The 19466-nt window shown below is 51.2% G+C and overlaps 2 protein-coding genes across 20 annotated transcripts in view; both read left to right on the top strand.

The window, feature by feature from the left end:
• TCF3 (transcription factor 3) overlaps positions 1-11683 on the top strand; it is a 79508-nt gene extending 67825 nt beyond the window's left edge. For 9 of the 19 annotated variants that reach the window (XM_065652633.1, XM_065652636.1, XM_065652650.1 and 6 more), the window contains 3 exons: positions 14-252; positions 3684-3828; positions 4551-11683. In XM_065652633.1, the coding sequence (XP_065508705.1) occupies positions 14-252; positions 3684-3826 (382 nt within the window). In that variant the 3' untranslated portion in view covers positions 3827-3828; positions 4551-11683. Of the gene's footprint in view, positions 1-13; positions 261-2949; positions 3177-3683; positions 3829-4550 lie in introns of those variants that run through there. The other 10 variants (XM_065652651.1, XM_065652645.1, XM_065652641.1 and 7 more) reach the window with 4 other exon arrangements.
• Positions 11684-12392: 709 nt separating this feature from the next.
• Positions 12393-15204, top strand: LOC135999128 (cytochrome b-c1 complex subunit 10). The gene is made up of 3 exons (XM_065652615.1): positions 12393-12501; positions 13447-13581; positions 14946-15204. The coding sequence occupies exons 1-2, from the start codon at positions 12452-12454 to the stop codon at positions 13565-13567; spliced, it is 171 nt and encodes a 56-aa protein (XP_065508687.1). The 5' UTR covers positions 12393-12451; the 3' UTR covers positions 13568-13581; positions 14946-15204.
• The last annotated feature ends 4262 nt before the right edge of the window (positions 15205-19466 follow it).

Genomic DNA, 19466 nt, shown 5'->3' with positions numbered 1-19466 from the left:
TTTAAACCATTAGTCAAGATGAGGATGAGGAGGACGATCTTCTTCCCCCAGAGCAAAAAGCCGAGAGAGAGAGAGAAAGGAGGGTCGCCAATAATGCCCGTGAGCGCCTGCGGGTCCGTGACATCAACGAGGCCTTTAAAGAGCTCGGACGCATGTGCCAACTCCACCTAAACAGCGAAAAACCGCAGACCAAACTGCTAATCCTACACCAGGCCGTATCAGTCATACTGAACCTGGAGCAACAAGTTAGAGGTCAGTGAGGGTCCCGGAGTGGTGATATTTTACGTATCTGATCGGCACGGGGCTGTCTGTCTGTCTGTCTCCTGTGACATGTGCTGTGGTGCCTCGCACTGTCTCTCTCTCCCCTGTGGCCTTGGGTTCCCAAGGCTGTTGATGTCCTTTTATTTTTTTCTTTTCTTTTCTTTTCTTTTCTTTTTTCTTTTTTTTTTTCTTTTTTCCTTTTTTGCATCCCTGCTGTTCTCTCTTTTGTCCCCCACTGCCACTGCGTGTGCTGCATGCCGGTCCCCAAGGGGACACCTGCGCCGTCCTCGCTTTCCTGCAGCCAGGTGTTTTGCTCAGCTACTTGACCTGCAAAATGAAAAAATAAAAAACCAAACCAAAACCCAGTAAATCTTTCAGAGGGGACCCAGATCTGACACGAGCAATGCCCTGTCCTCTCCGTGCTCCTGTCCCCACCGCTGCACCCCCAGTTTCGGGGGCACCTGGCAAACCCCTCGTGATGGCTGGAGCCGTGCGAGGGGATGGAGACGCCGAGCCCAGCGCTGGGCAGCCCTCACTGCTGCTCCAAACTGGTCTCCAGTTGAAGCTGGGAGCACTGGAGCATCCCTCACAGAGCCCGGAGCCGCGGGCAGGCCTGCGCAGGCTCCGCTCACTCCTGTCTCAGACGCGTGTGCCAGTCCCCGCCGCCCGCGTGTGCTGTGGTGCCGGTCCCGCTGTGTGGGGAGCCAGGGGCTCACGGCCGCTCGTCCCCCGTCCCACAGTGCATGTGCTCCCAGCTGACTCTGCCACAGGTTAACCCCCTTTCTCTCTGCAGAGGCTGTTGTAACACATCGGTGGTTTGTGCCTGGCTCTGCTCCTCTCTGCTGGCCTCTGCTGTTGCATTGATGTTGGAGTCCTTTGTGCCTCTCTTCAGTTTGTAATTTTTTGCCTTTCATAACGTATATTTTTTCCTGTCTCTTTTTTAATTTCCCCTTCCTTTTTATTTTTTTTTTATTTCGAGTTTTTTACTTTTCAGTTCTGTTCTTTCCGATCTCCTACAGACAGTCCCCAGCCGTGACCTCTCGGTGGTCCCACTCTCTACCTTGTACTTGCTGCTCGCGGCTGGAGGCAGGAGCTGAGGGGCGGCGGGGGCTTAGACAGAGTTGGCACCGTGTTCACTTTGGTCTCCCACGCTTGTCCCTTTTTAAACCCTTCCAGGACGCAGCCAGGGCCGCGAGCCAAGTCCTGTGTGCTACTGTTGGCAGGCGTTGGCGCAGGCAGACAGGGTGTCCCTTCTTGGGGGGTTTGGCCTTCAGACTGTTTTGCAGGACAGAAGCCGACCCCGCTGTCCCCTCCAGCGGTAGGACCAGGGCCATCGTGTTCCCGCGTGCCCGGCTGAGGATCCTCTTGCTGCCATCAGCAGCTGACAGGGAAGGAGAAGATTAGGGGTGTTAGGGGCGGCAGCAGGCAGGTCAGTGTCCCCTTTGAGAGAGGCATAAAGCAGCCAAGGCACCGCGTGTTCTTGTCACCTGGAGGGTCCCACACGTACCGTACGAGGAGCTGCCGGAGCCGTGTCCCTGCTGGTGGGAACCAAAGGAATGAGCTGGGTTGTGCCGTGGGTGGGTTTGTGTGCCAGGGCAGCTGGTGGCTCCGCTCCCCCCCGGCGTGCTGGGGAGAAGGTGGCAGTGCTAGCTGGGGCACCATGGCAGGCAGGAGGGGACGCGGGAAGGGACGAGGCAGCAGGGAGAGGATGAGGCAGGGACAGCGGGCAGACCTTGCCTGGGGAGCCCTCACCGCCCCTTCACGTGGCCGGGCAGGATCTGGGGGGTCTCAGACCCCCCAGCACGGCTTTGACTCCACAGCCCCTATTCAGTGAAGGTTTGTCCCCACATGGGTCCCCTAGAGCTGAAGGCCACAGTCTGTCCCAGCGCCAGCTCTCACCAAGGGACCCTCCTCAGACAGGTGTCTTTCCTGCAGAATTTTTGCTCTGGGGGAGAAGGTCGTCTGTACAGAAAATTGGGGGGTTGGAGGGGACGGGCAGCAGGCAAGGCCGCGGTTCAAGGTGCTGCCAGCATGACTCTGCCTTCCCCCTGGCTCTGCCTGTTTAGCACCCCCAGGGTGCTGCCAAAGTTCTCCCAAAGCTCCTGACCATGTCTGGGAAAGAAAATCGCCCCTTTCCAGGGTGATTTTGGCTGTGTTGAAAGACTTGGATTCAGGGTCTGCATGCGAGACTGACCCTCAGCAGCAGCCGGGGGAACTTGGCTCCTGCCACCACCTGTAAGACGCTCCTGGGCCAGGCTGCCCAAAACACCTTCTCTGGGAGGATTTTGCTGCAGATGGCATTTTTGAAAGAAATCTTACAAAGAGGGATTTGCTTTCTGTCAAAAAGTCTTTTCTTGGGGCACGAAGCCAATGTTTTCGGCTGAGCCCCCACCTTGAACTTTTAGTTTGCAGCCGAAAACGAGCAGGAAGGCAAAGTTTTGCCGAGGGGGGAGAAGGTATCGGTGGCGATTACCAAATCCACTGCCCACCCCCAGCAGCCCCCCTGGCCCCGTGCTGGCAGCACCTTCCTGGGGCTTGCAGAGAAGCGCCCAAGACAAATTGGCTTTGCAAAATGAGGCTGTTTGAGCCGTTTCCAGAGGACGCCAGCAGCACTTCCAGCACGGCAACGTACAGTCCCCCCAATCACTACCGCCCCCCTGACTAACCCCTGTGGTGCTGTGAACCCAGCAGTACAGACGAGGCCTTGTCACTGGAGGACAAAGATCTGAGGGACCGGGAGAGGAGAATGGCCAATAACGCCAGGGAAAGGGTGCGCGTGCGGGACATTAACGAGGCCTTTAAAGAACTGGGACGCATGTGTCAGATGCACTTAAAAACGGACAAAGCACAGACCAAACTGATCATCCTACAGCAAGCGGTGCAGGTCATTCTGGGCCTGGAGCAGCAAGTACGAGGTATGGTACCAGCTGGCAGGTGCATTTCTCTCCCCCTACATCTCTGTGTGTGTGTATCTCCAGTGTGACTCCTGCTTTTGGTGCGAGGGTGCGTGTCGGCATTGCCAGCGGCGCCCTCGGGTGCTCCGCGCTTTCCAAAGACCCAGCCCAGGGGTGGATTCGAGGCCATTCTGTCCGTTTTTCCTCAACGCTTAATGAGAATTGGGCACCTGGATCCCGTTGAGCAGCTTTGGAAAACTTGGTTCTCAGCTCCGAGGGCCGGCTGAGGCTCTCGGGGTTTGCTCTGGGCCAGCGCATGTTTAAATTGGCCCAGCCGGGCACAGGGTTTTGCTCGAGCGGGGAGTCCCACCAAGTTACTGCAGCCACTGTAACGAGCTGCTTCACTGATGCTGTTCCCTCGCATGGTCCGTCTGTCTGTCCTGAGACTCTGTCCTCGCTGTCTCTTTCGGCTGCTGCGCGACGCTGTTGCCCACACCAACATCGCTTCCATGTTCTTTTTTGACCTAGAGCGCAATCTGAACCCTAAAGCCGCCTGCTTGAAGCGTCGGGAAGAGGAGAAAGTTTCCGGAGTGGCGGGAGATCCCCAGATGACGCTTTCAGCTTCACATCCTGGTCTAGGAGATGGTCACAACCCTGTTGGACACATGTAAAGGTACTGTCCCATGCCCCGCGATCCTGGCACCCCGCTGTGTGTCCCAGCTGATACACACGGCTCTGCTTCGGCACTGGCTCATTTGGCACCAGCCTTATTAAATGACTTCTACGTGCGCGTTGTTTGCTCGGCCGTGGGCAGCCCCGTTGCTGGGACGGAGGTTTCAGGGCTCTCACCACCCCGTGTGAGCTCAGGTCTGCTCTGTGCCTCCCAGTGCTGCCCCCGTTGGTGACTGGAAACCAGCAACTCCTTTGCCTGGTGGCCCTATGGGAGGGAACGGGCAAGTCCCAGACAGGCCAAAACCAACACAAAACGTGAGATTCCCTGGGCGAGGCCGTGGCAAGTGCAAGCTCTCCTGGGCTCTCCCCATTTTTAAGGAAACCCCAAAACCTTGTGATTAGCCAGGAGCAGCTGCGCCCATTTGGCCCAAGCGCTGCGGGGATGCGCCCCGGGGTACATGGAGGGGCTGTTGTCCCCAGTGTCCCCTGTGCCGGTGGCTGCCCGGGGCTGCCATGAAAAATTTAAAAGAAGGTAAAGCTGACGTCTTGGCAGAATCGCGAGCTCCTGTCTCAGCTTCACGTTGAGCCCTCGGGGCTGATTTCTGCAGAGACGAGACTGCAACAGTGAGACTTGTGCTCCCCCCGCACAAGGAGCAGGGTTTTATTCTCACTTGGGTTTCTCTCACTTCAGGCTTTTTTTTTTTTTATTATTATTATTTCTAGATCTTTTTGTTCCTCTGGATACAGAGATCTGTAGGAAGAAACCCCTTGGTGTGACCTGCAACCTTCTCAAACCATAAACTTAAGTACTGCTAATACTGACACACATGGACGGATCCCGGCATGACGTAAGGGGTGGAAAAAAACACTTTGTCAAAAACAAAATGAAAACAAAAAAAATTGCCTTAAGTATAAAGTGCGGAACAGTCAATACATATCACTCAGTTAGGAGAGGGTGGCGTGTTCTCTTGGCTTGTTCACAAGCAGCCAGCAGCAAAATTGTGCCTAAGCTTGATATTTCTTTTTTAAAAAAAAAGAACATTAGTTATGAGATTTTTTATGTAGAACAAATAGCAATGCCTTTTGGGTTTTTTAGCTTCTTTTGCATATGTTTTGTAAGCAACGAAAAGAAATTTTTTTTGTATAAAAAAATGTCTTGTACCCCACGCTTTTCTGCTGCTGTTTCTATAGTTAACGTTGCATCTTTAGGATCAACCAGAATATTAAAATTGTATTAAGAGAGACTGGATATAAAGAGAGGAATTCTCAGATTCGGCTCTGAAAGCCACTAAAAGCGAATGTAGCTGCAGCGAGGGGATGTTCTTCCTCGCCTGGCTTGTACCTTCCATTACAAAAAAAAAAAAACCAAACCAAACTCGTGCTGAATTCACCATCTCTTTGCTTTGGCCACTTCCGATTTGGGAAAAGGAAGTTAAACAGCAAAGCGAGTCGCAGCTGTGTGCTGCGCAGTGGTGCTCCTGGGAGGTGACCGAGCTCCATCAAGGCACTGCAAGATTTGCTTTACTCTTTGAGAATCCTGGGGGCCACAGTCCTGCCAGGGGAGGAGGTGCCCCACAGTTGTCCCAGGGCGTCATGATGGGGACGACAAGGAGGTGGAAGAGAATCGAGGGACCGACGCGCTTTCAAGATCAGCAAAGAAGCACCACAGATGCAAGAGGAAAGCCCAGGGTGCAGGAAAACGCCTCTTGCCCGCGTGTCTGAGCAAACGCCCACTGGCAGAGGCACTTGCAAGGCAGTGCTGAACAAAGATGAACGGAACAAAGCCAGAGGACAGGGACGAGGCTGAGGCAGGACACACAGCGACGTTGCAGCAGACAAACCCGCAGACGCTGGTGCCAGGCAGCAGAGCCCAAGGTGGCAGCAGGACGCGAAGCAGCTCCCCAGCCCGTGCGCTCGCTCCAGTGCTCAGCAATCGCCGAGCAGCAGTGGGATCCCTGTCTCCTCGCAGCTTCTCCCTGCACCACGGAAGAGAGGGATGGTTTCACACCGCACCTTCACACGCTGTCTTATCTCCATAGCATCCTTGGAGGCAAACGCAGCTCGGCATCGCCACCCAGCTCACCATGGGGACGCAGAGTGGCCGCTGTCACCTGCACATGGGTGCTGGAAAGGAGGGGAGCAGCCAAGCGCCTGTCCTGTTCCAGCAGCCAAGCTGGGCCATCAAGGCCTTCACGCTAAGGGCTTCCCAGTGTCACTCCAGAGCAGCTCAGCGGGAGGAAAGTCCCCGACAGTCCTGCCGTGAGGTGAGGGAGCAAACAAATAGCTGCTCGGCGGTGCTGAGCTGCTGCGGCCGTTCTGGAGTTGGCAATGGAAGTGTCCACCGGGAAATGTGTTCTTGTTTCTTCCCTTTCTGAAACGTTTTGTGCCTGTTTCTTTCCCAACTCTGCAGGCAGGTGAGGCAGCTCCCCGGGGGATGGTAAATCCCAGCTCAGCATCTGTGACACTCTCGAGCTGGAGTGGCTGCTGCCTGGAGCTGCCCAGCAGAGCCGTGTCAGGCAGGACGGTTCAGGGGCTGCTGGTGGCCAGGGGGGAACGTGGGGACAATGAGTACGGTAGGAGCCCAGCAGCAGGGTCCATCTTTACCCTCTGCTTCTCTGGCCTCTGCTCCTGAGGCGGCTGCATTGCTTTGGCACCAGGAAGGGGAACGACTGGAACAGGGTTAGGTCCTGTGGCACTTCCAGCAGCCCCAGGCTTTGGCATAACCTCCTCTGCGCTCGTAGCTGCGCTTTGTCCTCCAGCAAAGCCGCTGGAAATGCTCAGGACTTTGCTCATCTCCTGCCTGAACCCAAGTCCCATGGGCTCAGCCCCTGCAGCACCTCCGGAAGGAGCCACTCACAAGTGTGGAAACAGGTGGGACAGTCTGTCCCTGCTGCCACGGGACTCACCAAGGTCCAGCCGAGCTCTGGGGCTTTGGGATGCTCCAGGCTTTCCCTGCTCCCACCAGTGCTTCTGCAGGGTGAGACCCGAGATGGCAGCAGTTCTGTCGTTTGTCCGTCTCAACCACGACACAGTTCCAGGTTCCTGCAACCCAGGGACATGGGTTCTTCTCACCTGTGTCAGCAGGAGTTTCAGCCTAATTAGCTTGTCACGTTACAATGTTCTTCTCTCCCTTGGGTTCTTCTGCCTGCTTAAGCACCTGGCAGCATGAGACGGATGAGGTTTTCCTCCGTGTGTGACAGCTGTGTCCCCATGAGGCAGGTCTTCCTCAGGCACCTTCTTGCACTTCAGACGCTGGAGTTTCAGTCTGGGGGTGGTAAAATGCCCAGGAAGGGCTCAGTGGCTCGCCATACCCCATCAGCTGGGTCCGGACACTCGGACAACCGCAATTCGTGCTCTGAGGTAGGATCTGGGGACTCACTGGCTGGGAGAGGCTGTTTCATCCCACCAGCATCTCTGTCCCATCCTCAGGATGGTGCTGGGGTGGGAGGGCACTCGCTGCTCGGGGTTTTCTGCGGGTTCAATGTCACTGCCCCAGGACCGGGGAGGGATGGAGCAATGTCCCAGCCCTGGCAAGTGTGAAGTCGTACAAAAAAATTAGAAAGTGCTTCCCCAACACTTTAGTTTTGCAACAAAAATTTGAGGTGGCAGTCATGTACAGCGGGATTTAAAGAAAAAAGAGATTGTAGTAAAGAAAAATCCAGAAACTTGACAAATTTGAAATTGGAGAAGATTTATGATTTGTTCAATATTTTGCAGAAGTCCTTCATCCCCTCCAAGTCCTGGTGGGACGGAGCTTTCCTCATCATCCCCAAACCACCAGGCACTGCAAGAGAGATGGGGCTTTTCATCTGCATTTAGGTGGTTTAGATGCTGTTTTCTTGACAGAAAACCAGGGAACTTCCTTGGCAAGGCTTGAATGTTGGTCCTTGAGCACAAAGCCCCAGTGCCAGCTTTTGGAGATCTTGGTTCCTCCAGCAGGAAAGGTGTCGGGGGCTGGTCGTGCTGTGCCCTGGAGCTGCCTCGATGGCTCAGGGTGTTTCACGTTCCATCGTGCTCTCCAGGAGCAATTGTGGAGTGGAGCAAGGAAAAAAAGATTTTGGGTCGCCCAGTGTTTTGGCTCAGCATGAACGTGGTGCCTGTAACCTGCCAGGGAAAGTGGCTTTTCTGAAAATGAGCTCTGCCAGGTGCTGTGCCCAAAATACCACCAGGTCAGCCTTGAAATATGAGCCTGTTGTGATGAAACTCTGGTCCTTAGGTGTTGCGGATAGAGAGAGATGGGGTCTGTGCACTCTCCAGCCCACAGTGCTGCTGGCATTCAGCTCTAGATCCTTTTTCTCCCCAAATTTGCTTCTCTGTGTGTCGCTGGCACTGGTGGTCCTGCACAGAGAGGTGTCACGGGTGAGGGACGTACTGCAGGGTCGCATCTGGTTTTCTGCTCCCTTTCTCAGCCCTGCATGAGCAGGTTCTCCTGGGCTGTGTGTCCCTCATCGTTGGGGGTCACAGGGCCCCCTCAAAGGTTCTTCATCAGACACAATAAGGAGAAGCCGCTTTACCCATGTGCGTTTTCTGGATTCTCTCTGCCCAGGGCGCAGTAGCTGAGCCACATCACACTCGAACGGCAGAACTGGGGTCCATGGGACACTTGTTGTGTGGCGGGGATGCTGTCCTCAGGTCCCTCGCCCAAGGGACCTACTCTCCCTCCTCAAGCGGCCCCTGCACATCCCACCCTGTGTGCTGCCAGGTGCCAGGCAGTGGCTGGAATCCAGTTTATTAACAGTATAAAATTGCAGATTTTTTTTGTTCTTTCTCCCTTTTCACCTGCTTTTCGCCCCAGAGCAAAACAGCTGCAGCCTCCCAGAGACTCGATGGTCTCATGGCAGCGGAAGGAGGTGGTGGCAGCCTGCCCGCTCCGACCCCAGGGAGCAAAATTCCAGTGAATCCCCGGTTTGGCAACCACTCCCTTGCCTGCGACCCGCCAGCCAGACCTGGCTGAAGTTCAGCTCCGGCTCTTTGCCAGCATTTCCTTGGGCTCTCTGCTCCCCGGTTTTTACAGGGAGGGGTGTTGGTGGGAGGGACGGAGCTGAGGATGTCTGGATCCCAGTCTGTGCCCCTCCGATCTGCACGCACCTCCAGCCTGGGAGCCAGGGCAGGCAATTTGCAGGAATCAGGGCAGTCGAGTTAGCTGGGAACCCCAAAATCCACATCTGTCCATGGGGAGAGAGTCCGTGTCAGCCCCATTCAGTGGGGACAACTTGCTGCCCCTTCCGTGTGCCCCCGGGGCTCTGTCTGTTTTGCAGTTGGTGTTTTTGCCCTCTCCACCAGAGAAATGCGGAAGCGTGATGTGAAACCTCCCCAGCTGTGACTTCAGTGAACAGCTTTGTCCCCTGGCCTGTGGGTCGGTGGCGAGACGGGTTCCCAGAGGTTTTGCGCTTGCTGCTCAGTAGCAATTGAACAGGAAGGACAGAATCGGGCTGGGGTTTCCCCAGAGTCGACGATTTCAGGTTCAGTGTGGAAGACGCTCCGAAAGATCCTTCGTGTCTCACACGTGCGCCTGCTGAAGCCAGCAGAGCCTTTGGGCTCGGGGCAATTCAGACTTGAGAGAGAGGCTTTTGGACCCCCAGTCCCTGATGTCACACAGAATCACAGAATGTTAGGGATTGAAAGGGACCTCAAAAGATCATCTGGTCCAATTCTCCCATGCTCCCATGGGGATGTGGCCAACATCAGTGCCCGTGGTCCTGTTTGCTGTGCTGGTGACCCTGCGCCAGCTCCAGTTTCGGCAAGGCCTTGGCCTGGGGTTTTAGAGAACAGCTGAGAATGGGGGGGTGAAGCAAAGCTGGGGCCAGGACAAGCCCCCGGCCCCCGTGGTGCCGTGCTGGCTCACCCGGAGCAAACTGTGGCCACCAGAATCCCCCGTCTCTGCTCGTCACCAGCAATAGCAAGACCTGTTTTCCCTCCCACAAGCTTGCACAAGGTCTTTGCCCTGTGAAATCCTATGCAACCCCCTCCCTCTCTCCGGGACTCTCCAGATCCCAGCCCCTTCTCTCTGCTCTCGTCCATGGCTGCCAAGTTCTTCCTCCTGCTGCTCTCTGGGTTCAGCTTCATTTCTAGCAGCTCCAAAAGCATTTCAAGACCTGTGCCCTGGAGCTGAGGCGGGTAGACAAGGGGTGAGAAGGCAGAAACATCCTTTCAACCGGCGCTGCAGGAGCTGAGCACTGAGTCGGAGTGACAAGGCCTGGTCCTGGGGCTCCTCCGCACACCCTTCACCCGCCCTGTGCCTTCTGCTCGATGCTGGGCGGCTTGCTGCCGGTGTACTTCATCTCGCCCCATCTCCTGGTACCCCTGAACAGGGACATCGTGTCCCACCTTGCTGCTGCCCGGCTCTACCCTGCGCCTCAGGCTCGCCTTGGCTGGTCTTCCCTCAACCACCTCAAGCCTGAAAGTGTTCTTTCCCTCCTCCTGCGTGCCCCAGATCTCTCCAGCCAGCACCCCCGAGCTGTTTTCCTTCATCCGCAGGTTTCCCCGCAGTGGGGCAGGACTGTGTCACCAGCTGATTTGGGAGGTCGGTCCCACAGCCCTTGGCGCAGGCGTGGGGGGAGCCAGTGCTCTCGGTGGAAGTTTTAAGGCTGATTCACCATTTTGGAGCCCTGGCAGCTGCAACGCCTTCGCTTGTGGGACTTGAGCGAGGAGGAGATCTCTGGTTAGAACAGCACAGGTCGCCAGCGTCCTTTCTGCCAAAACTTGCGTGTCCATCTTGTGTCCCAGCTGCCGGGGGTCTCCGCGCTGGCATTTTGGTTCCTCTGCTGTTGGAGCCTCTCGCTCCTCAGCTCTTGCCGAACCCCGCCCCAGCCCAGCCAAGCACCTGCCACGTAGGGAGGGAATAAAACTCACACCCTGTTAAGTCTCGGTGCGGCTGCGGGCACCGGTACAGGAGAGCAAAGGGGTTTGTGCGCCAGAATGGAGTGTCACAGGTACCCGAAGAGCATCCCTGTACCCAGCATCCCTGGGGAGCCGGGGGCACTGTGGGTCCCCCTTGCCGGTGCCACATCCTCCCGAATCACTTGAAAACCACCAGGTTTTGAGCAAAATGTGTAGTTTCGGGCCTCGTGGGGATGGCAGGAGCTGTGCACCCCCCTGCCAGGGGAGTTAATTTGCCAGGAGAGGAGAAAGAGGCACCTGGTGAAGCAGAGCAGGGATGGCCCCAACCACAGGCTGGGACGCCATGGGCTGCAGGAAATAATCCATATCTTATGGAGGGCTCCAGCTCGGTGGGGAAACGAAGCATTACTGAGTTGCTCTTTCTATATATTTTTGTAGGACGGGATGAGGGTGGGGTGTGGGAAAGCAGATGGGAGATGCCTGCGGGAGTTGTTTATTTTTAACCCTGTAGAAAGTTTTGGGTTGTTTTATTGGTTTTTGGCCTTCAAAAACAAAAAAGTCCTTGCTTTTGATGTTTATGCTGCCTACCTGTAAATCCAGATGTACTTAAGTGGCTGAAATCCTTGTTCTTAAATCAGATACACATTATAGTTTTGAACTATATATATAGTAAATATATATATATGCCTAACCCAGGGAAAAAAAAAAAAAAAGAAAAAAAAATAAAGTATTTGGGGGTGGGGAAATGCGTTGTTCTTTGAAATGAATCACAATTGGGGGATGAAATTGTGTTTCCGAGTGCCTCAAGATATGAATTGTTTTCATTTTTTTAAATAATTTTATACAAGTGTCAAAACAGCTGGCTGGATTATTTGGAATTTTTAAATAATCCTAACTTTTTTAAAGTAGATTTTGAGAACTGTCCTGTATATAACAGTAATGTAGCAATAAATGTGACATTTTATAACAATATTACTTTTTTCCCCCATATATGTCTTTCAGATGTTGTATACCTATGAATGAGAAGTTGTAATAAAAGCTTTACCTTGTACTAAAAAAAGAAAAAAAAAAATTGAAAGACAAGACAGGTTTTCAGACACTGTCCATTCGCTGTGCCCTGGGCATGGGTCCTGCCCACCCGAATCGGGCCTGGGGCACAGCCTGAACTCACACACTGCGGGTGTTTCACACTCCCCTGGTGAGGGTTTCCAGGGAGACCTTATTGCAGACTTTCTGTACTTAAAAGGGGCTCATAAGAAAGATGGGGACAGACTTTTGAGCGGGGTCTGTTGCGATAGGACAAGGAGTGATGGTTTTAAACTAAAGGAGGGAGATTCAGGCTGGACATGAGGAAGAAATTGTTGCCCTGAGGGTGGTGAGAGCCTGGGCCAGGTTGGCCAGAGAGATGGTGGATGAACCATCCCTGGAGACATCCCAGGCCAGGCTGGACGGGGCTCTGAGCAACCTGAGCTGGTGCAGATGTCCCTGCTCATGGCAGGGGGGCACTGGGGGGCTGGGAAGGGCCCTGCAACACAAACCATCTGTGATTCCATGATCCCCTCAGGGCTCGTGTCCCCGCTGAGGCGGAGGTCCCCTAACCGGGGACCCGGCGCCAGGGGCCATGCAGGACAACGACCAGAGCGGGGGTGTTGCCATGTCAACGCCGCTTGACTCAGGCACTGCCGCGGGCAGCCCCGCACATTGCGCATGCGCGGAGGCGCCGCGGTGTTGCAAAGGTCCCTGACCCGCGCCTGCGCAGTGGGGGTGACTTTGAGTGGGGTGGGATGCTAAGCAAGCTGGTGGGGCCGCGCTATGTCCAGCTGCTCCAGAACTGGTGAGGCCCGGCCCGGGGCTGCCTGCTCGGCCCCGGGCTCCTGCACAGTGGGCACTGGTTGTGCGGGGCGGGACGCAGCCGCTCCTGCGGTTCGCAGTGAAAGGCGCGCGGCCTGTCCCGGTCTCCTCACCGCGGACACCGGGACGGGCCGCGGCCGCCACCGCGCGCCTCAGGAGCCTGAGGGGCTTCCCGGGGCCTTTCCGTTCCCTTCGGGTTTGTTCCGCGGCTCTGCGTTCCGTGTGGGGTCGGGCTGGGTTCGAGGCGCTGAGGGGGGCGGGTTTGGGGGGGCTGGGGGATGTTTGCCTGGCGGGGGTTTGGCCTCCGGGTTGTTCTGACCGTTTTCGAAGTGTTCCAGAGCTATAAATATGTGCGGCCGTGCCAGCGGCTGCCAGTTTGCGGGGTTGCGTGAGAGAGAATGAAGTAGCTGATGGAAATAATGGGGACACGAGTGATAGCAGTGGAGTAGTTGAACAAGTAACCACGGCTTTTCTTAACTTAGTAACACACTTTTTGAAGAAAATGTGTGTCAATGCTTTCCTGTAAAATATCTTTACTGCCTTGGGGACTAATAGTTTTCTATGAATGTGAGGTTCTTTCAAGATTTCTGCCAAGCATTTTTCTCAATTGAAATTACTTTCCCAGGTACTTTAGTGATGAGTGTTTGCCAGACCTTTTGTCGTGGAGAATTATAGAATCCTTTTGCTTGGAAAAGACCTTTAAGACCATCGAGTCCACCCATTAACCCACCCCTGGCACTAACCCATGTCCCCGAGAACCTCGTCTCCATCTGTTCAACCCTTCCAGGGATGGTGACTCCACCACTGCCTTGGGCAGCCTGTTCCAATGCCCGACAGCCCTTTCCAGGAAGAAATTATTCCCAAGATCCAACCTCAACCTCCCCCGGTTAACATTGTTTACCTGCACATGTGTGTGTCTTTTCTTTAGGACTCCCACCCTCGCTAGATGGGGTGGTGTAGCAGGTGTTGGTGTAATATGGGTCACAGATTGGAAGCTGGTGCTTCAATATGTTCCCTACATCGGTGGCAAGTATAAAACTGAAGACTAAGCTTCCCTCTCATGGTAAGTTTTGTTTGTGCATCTCTTGGCTTAAGCAGTAGCATTGTGTTGATGTGTCCGGTCAGTCCAGGGCACAATCATATTGTTGGTCCAGAACAGAACTGCTCAATTTGATTGTTCAGGGCTTTTAAAAATTATTATTATTTTTTAAATACAGTACTTCACAGAATGCCCAAAGGATGAAATATTAATAAGAGTATGTTTTTCAAGTGATTATTTTGCAAGCAGTGGATTTTTCACAGTGTAATGTCGTTCCTGAGAAGTCCAATCAAGTGTTCTGTGGTAATTTGGAACGTTTGACAGATCTTTTTATGTCTACTCCTAGGGAGAATGGCTTCAAGCTGGTGACTAGTTTTGTTGCAAGGCAAATTCAGACTCCTTTCTGTTCTTGTAACTGTTGTTAAAAGTAAGTTGAATGTTTGGAGATGGTTACTGTGTATCACAAATTCACTGTCAAATTGGCTTTCTCAATATTTTATTTTTTTTCCTTTAATAGCATATGAAATGTACTGCTCGGAATCTTCTCTAAGACTGATCATCCATAAACGTAGACCGGCAATTAAACAAGACCTTCTCCTGGGCTTCTAAATGTGTATTTGTGTAGTAGGCAGGCTTAGAACTTTGTTATTTCTTGCATTGCATTAAAGGATGCTGACAGGAAAAGGTCCAGAGGAAACTACATAAATCTTAATACGTTTTTCCAGTCAGAATAAGAGTTACATTTAAACGTTGTTAAATGAAAATGAGATACTTGTCTTCATGCTACACAGTATTTTATAGGGAGATCAGAGAGTCACAGAGCGAATCGTTCATACTTTTGTAAGTCACTTTTTCCAGAGATGCTTGTTGCAGTTTGAATAATTTACTGTCCCTTCCCTGTTTTCAAAATATGTATTGCACAGATTCTTGGTGTAACCAAAGGATGAAAGAAGCTTTTTATGAAAGTCAGCGGCACTCATAGCATCTCGGATGGCCGTAGATGTTTTTGAACGAGTCAGTGGAAAAGGCAATTAAATTACCTAGTCAGGGATTTTTTTTTTTTTTAACTTAAAAACGGTCTTGGCCAGTAGCGGGGACGTAGATGCGTTCCTGAGACCACAGCGTATGTTTTCTGTTTTGAAGCAAGAGCTTTGATGTGTCGTTGTGCGTAAATCATCTGGAAAGACCATATTTCTGCATGGGAAGAAAGAGGATGTTTCTGTGGTGGCTTTTGATTCCTCTCAAAGAGACTCCAGGCCCACATGTCTGTGTTCTGTGCCCGATTTGCTTCTGTAACCAGAAATTTCGTGCCTGGATACTAGAGGATTTTGAAATCTGTAGCATGTTGCGGGAAGCGCTGCTGACTGACTGCTTTGCGTTTATTGTAGGAAATCTATGGCTGGATAGCGTGTTTTGGAGCCATCCGTCCACTGAGCCCCTGCTTTGAGGTGACTTTGCAATGCCCAGGACAGATTCTGCGACAGGTTGCGGTGTCCCTCTCTCTCTCATGAACAAATTTGGGTGAAAAAATATAACTTCACCGACCAGCCTGCCTTGTACTCATCCTCTGATCACCTTCACAGCAGATCTTGTCCTCATGGGAATAGTTTATAAACCTGATGTACAAAATAAACCAAGAGAATGATAGTTTTGGTGTTGGTGTTTTGTTGTGGTTTGGTTTTTTTCTGTTGTTGTTGTTGTTTTGGGTTTTTTTTGCGTTACCATCTTAGTCCACATTCTTTAGGCCAGACTTCTGTTTTGGGTTCTGTTGTCAGCTTGTTCAAACGTGTGTCCTATGGAAATCCTGCTGCATGTTTGCTTCTCGTGCCGCTTCCTCAGGCATCAGCCGGTAGCTGCCAGGATTCTGTGTATGAGCATTTTGTGTGTCCCTGGGTAATTGTTGCTCATCACTCCTAATGCTGCTGTAATTCTTGAACTGCTCTTTGTGATGTTGTTGATTTTTAAACTAATCAATCCTAGATCAACAGCAACTCTTACATGCAGTTAATTTTCAGAGCCGATATTGCAGAGTTTCTCAAAAACACAGATTCCCAAGGTTTTGTTTCTTTTTAACACCAGTTTGTGGACCCTTTAAACTGTCTGGGCACACACCATTTTAAAGCAGCATGTGTTGTCTGAAAACAGGCTGGATTTTCTGGCTTAATCTCGGGGCTCAAGGAAGGCAGTTGGCAAACCTGGGCTGCTTTCTGTGTACCGGGGTGAAAACCAGTGGTTTAGAGAGCTACTCAGTTCCTTTCTTAATGTAGAATATGTATTTATACTTCATAGGTATATTTGTCAACATAAATTGGTGATGGAACAACTCCTTACCAGAGTCCTTTAGGTTAAAAAGTTTTTGGCTGTTAGAAGAAGGAAGGACAAGGATTATTCTTGATCTATTCTCTGCCATGGAGCCACAGCACATGACTCAGAAAGTTCATCCCTTTCTGAAAAGACCAGAATTTGCAAACAAACTTTCTCTGCGTGAGAACAGGATCACTGTTTTCTGTCCATTTGGTGCCAAATTTCACCTCATTATAATTTTTGGCTGTAATGGAAGTTTTGAATCTCTTCAGGGACACATCTCAGTTGCAGTAGCTGTACTGCTCGGATGTCACCTTCAGGGCTGAGGGCTCCCAACTGACGTTTCTATGGAAAACTGCGGTAAAATTTGCTTAAACAGTGGCACTGTGCAGGATGCTTAAACAACTTATTACAGAATAATTGCTTTAGCATTGCTTCAGCAGCATCATCGATAATCATTTTCACATGGAAAACTTGCTTTGCTGCCCTGCTATGTCCAACGAGACGGTGCAGAAGCTTGGGGTAACAGTGCCGTTTCCTCAGTCTGTCCCACTCCAGCACTCCCAAACTCCTGCCTGGCGCCCGAAAGGCCAAAGCCGCTGTGCCCTGAAATGCGGAGAGTATAGGTTTGACAACAATAATATCGGGATATTGATATTGATCCGTTTTCACCCGAAGTTTGCCTTGAAAGTGGAGATTACGTTAACCTGGACTCGCACAAGCTCAGACTCGAACTGTTGGAATCTCTGCTCTTCCTTACCTGTTCAACACAACAGGACGGGCATAAAATGCTATTTCTGACTTGAGAAATGACCTGGTTTTGGCTTTTTTCCATGGACGGGTGAGTCTCTGCTCCCACAGCTGCCAGAGTTCTCCCCATGGCCTTGACCCGTGTGTCTGTCTGTCTTGCCCTGTCCTCTGCGCACCCCGAGCTGTCAGTCTGCAGCTCTCGCTGGTGACGGTGACCTTTAGCAAAGCTCCAGTGATAGAATTGTGTACAGCAGGTGAGATTAGAAGATATTTAAAGGAGAAAAACATACTCAAAATACTAACTGCCTGCACAGGCAGGCACTGCAAGAAATGTATGGATTTTGGGTTTGTTTGCCATTCGACGATTATTTAGCTGCTTGTGTTTTCTGCAGCATTTCAAGTGATGGCTTTGTCTCTAATTAACCCTAGGATTAGCGTATAACCGATTTTAATTTCTAGTATTTATCCTTCCACAAGAGCAAGCGCTCTTCAAAAATACTCTATTAGAAATACCTTGTGTGTTCTGGGGCAAATTTCTGTTAAAATTCAAATAATTACTGTTCAAGTGTCATGAGTGATCTTTCTAATTTTAATATTCTAGCATTGCCTCTTTTCTAACAGTTAATTATTTTTCAGGGTGAGCTAACCCAATGTCACATCCATTATATGAACAAATTAGTTAAAAGATAACGACCTGACAGAGGAAAAACCTGGAGAGGGTACAGCCAAGCTCATGGGGCTTTGGAGCTGCAGAAATCAAAAAGCGCCTTTGGCTCTGGGTTTATGACGTGATTTCAAAACCATCTGTACGAAAAGGAGGGTCGTCTGGATTCCCGCCTGCCTCTTTGAAGGGTTTGGCCATGCTGGGATCTTCATTTTTGTCACGAAAGGCGTGAGTGGAGACGGGACAGGGCGTCGTTATCGCAGGCACCTTGGTGCTGTCGCCCTGCTGTGGTCAGCCCGTGCTGGTTGCTGCTTCTGCCATTGTCTCCTGGACCAGTTCTGCTCTGAAATAAGCTCCTCTGCTGGTGCTGGGATATTTGGCTGCTGAGCAGAAAGCTTTTGACTTCAGGGGTAAATTTGAGAGTTTTTTCTGTGAGAATGTCCCATTGCTTGTTTCCATGGCTGATTTTTCATGGTTTTTTGATTATCTGCTGGTTCTGGAACAACATGGACTCTCTGGCAGCTGAATACGCTTTCAGCTGGTGGCAACGTCTGCAAATGCCTCGTCCTCTGCACCTTGGCAGCGTTCCCGCAGAAATGCAGGAATCTTTCCCTTGGGCTCAAGAGAGGGTTTCTACCGAAACATTTCATGCAGTCCTTGGAGAGGAAACGTCTTCCCTTCTGCAAGCTGTTGCTGTGCCGGCTGTTGGTGGAAACTGATTTTCTAACTCCTGTTACCCTGAGTTCGAGGTTCTGTGGATTTTTAAGTGTCAACCTTCTCCATCCCCACACCGCAGCAGGATTCGCTCCCCGGCTTTTCCAATTTAGTCTTAAAAAATGCTATTAAGATTTCACGTAGTCCGTTTCTCTGCTTAACTTCTCAGTTTACATGTTTATAAAAAAGAAATTCTCTCCCCTCCTGCTCAGTAATTCTTTCCCTTTTACATATTTGAAGGCTATTAAGAGATCTCAGCTATTTTTTCGAGACTAAACAACCCCAGTTCTTTCTTCTTCCCTCACAGGACGTTTTGCAGACAGCTGCTGATTTTCACCGCTCTCCTCTTGGCTTCTACTTGCTCCACGTCTCTCTCAAAATGCAGCTATCGGGTGCGCAGTGCTGCAGTGTCACGCCAACAGGGTTCTGCTGCCGGTTTCCCTGTTTGCTGCGCCAAATGAGAGCAAGCCACTTGGCTCCGTGCCTCAGTTTCCCTTTGCGCACTTATTTTTAATCAAGAAGTTGTATTTCACTACAAGTTTTTGGTTAGGATAGTAGGAGTTTGGCTGGGTTATAAGGCGTTTGCAGAAAGCGCACTTATGAAAAATAATGTGGTTTTGATCAATACTGGCAATTAAAACTTTTCTGATCTGTGTGTTCCAGATCACAGGAAATAACAGTGATAACAGAGCAAGATATTTCATAAGTGTGAGCCCAGAAGGAGACAACGTTAATCATAAATGAACAAAACCAATCCCTAAAGAGATGGAGCATCTTCAGGGCAACGGAGAGCTCCATATTGATTAGATTAAAGACAAAATCCCCACCATCATGTATCTTAAATGTAAAAATCTTTCTGTACAAAGCAAATGCAACCTAGCACCTACTGGCAGATCTGGTTCTTTGAAATTTTTTTCAATTTCTACCTGAGTCCAGACAATTTACACCTCACGCACAGGGGACTCTGGGTTTCCTCTCACATCTCGCGCTCCCTGCTGCTTCCAAACAAGGGAGTCTGAAACACATGAGCAAAAACATTAAAAAAAATAAGTAAAACTACTGACAGCTTGTTGCACAGATGTGGGCTGGAGGAAGCACTGGAAGCTCAAATAGACTAAATAAGCTTGGTGGCAGAAGAACTGAGCGGTGGCCAGAGCTGTGCTCACATTTTGTTGATTGGTTGGGTTTTTTGTTGTGTTTTGTTTTGGTTTTTTTCATAATTTTATTTTTTTATTTATTTTGATCTCAACAGATCTGGGTGGGCTCCCACGGGCACTGCTGCTTTGGAATCTGACGGTGATCGCTCCAGGTCTGCTGGTCTGTGCAGGATCCTTACAACAAACCTCCAATGTGATTTGTTTGTTAAAGGAAAATTAATTACTCTGATTTGCTTCAGAAGGCAGACTGCCTTGTGGGGCTTCGTGGTTTTTGGCATGTAATGCCAAAATAGGGGTGCTGGGTTGTGTGTTCTCAAACC

The sequence above is a fragment of the Caloenas nicobarica genome, chromosome 27, assembly GCF_036013445.1.
Source record: "Caloenas nicobarica isolate bCalNic1 chromosome 27, bCalNic1.hap1, whole genome shotgun sequence".
NCBI lineage: Eukaryota > Metazoa > Chordata > Aves > Columbiformes > Columbidae > Caloenas > Caloenas nicobarica.
Note: the sequence above shows the minus strand (reverse complement) of the source record. Positions and strands in the feature narration are given on the sequence as shown.

What these genes read in the sequence shown, in the direction of transcription:
- LOC135999128 (XM_065652615.1), top strand. Translation starts at nt 12,452, where the DNA reads ATGCTAAGCAAGCTGGTGGGGCCGCGCTATGTCCAGCTGCTCCAGAAC. An exon ending in GTCCAGCTGCTCCAGAACTG is followed by an intron (nt 12,502 to 13,446) that starts GTGAGGCCCGGC and finishes TCTTTTCTTTAG; the next exon opens with GACTCCCACCCTCGCTAGAT.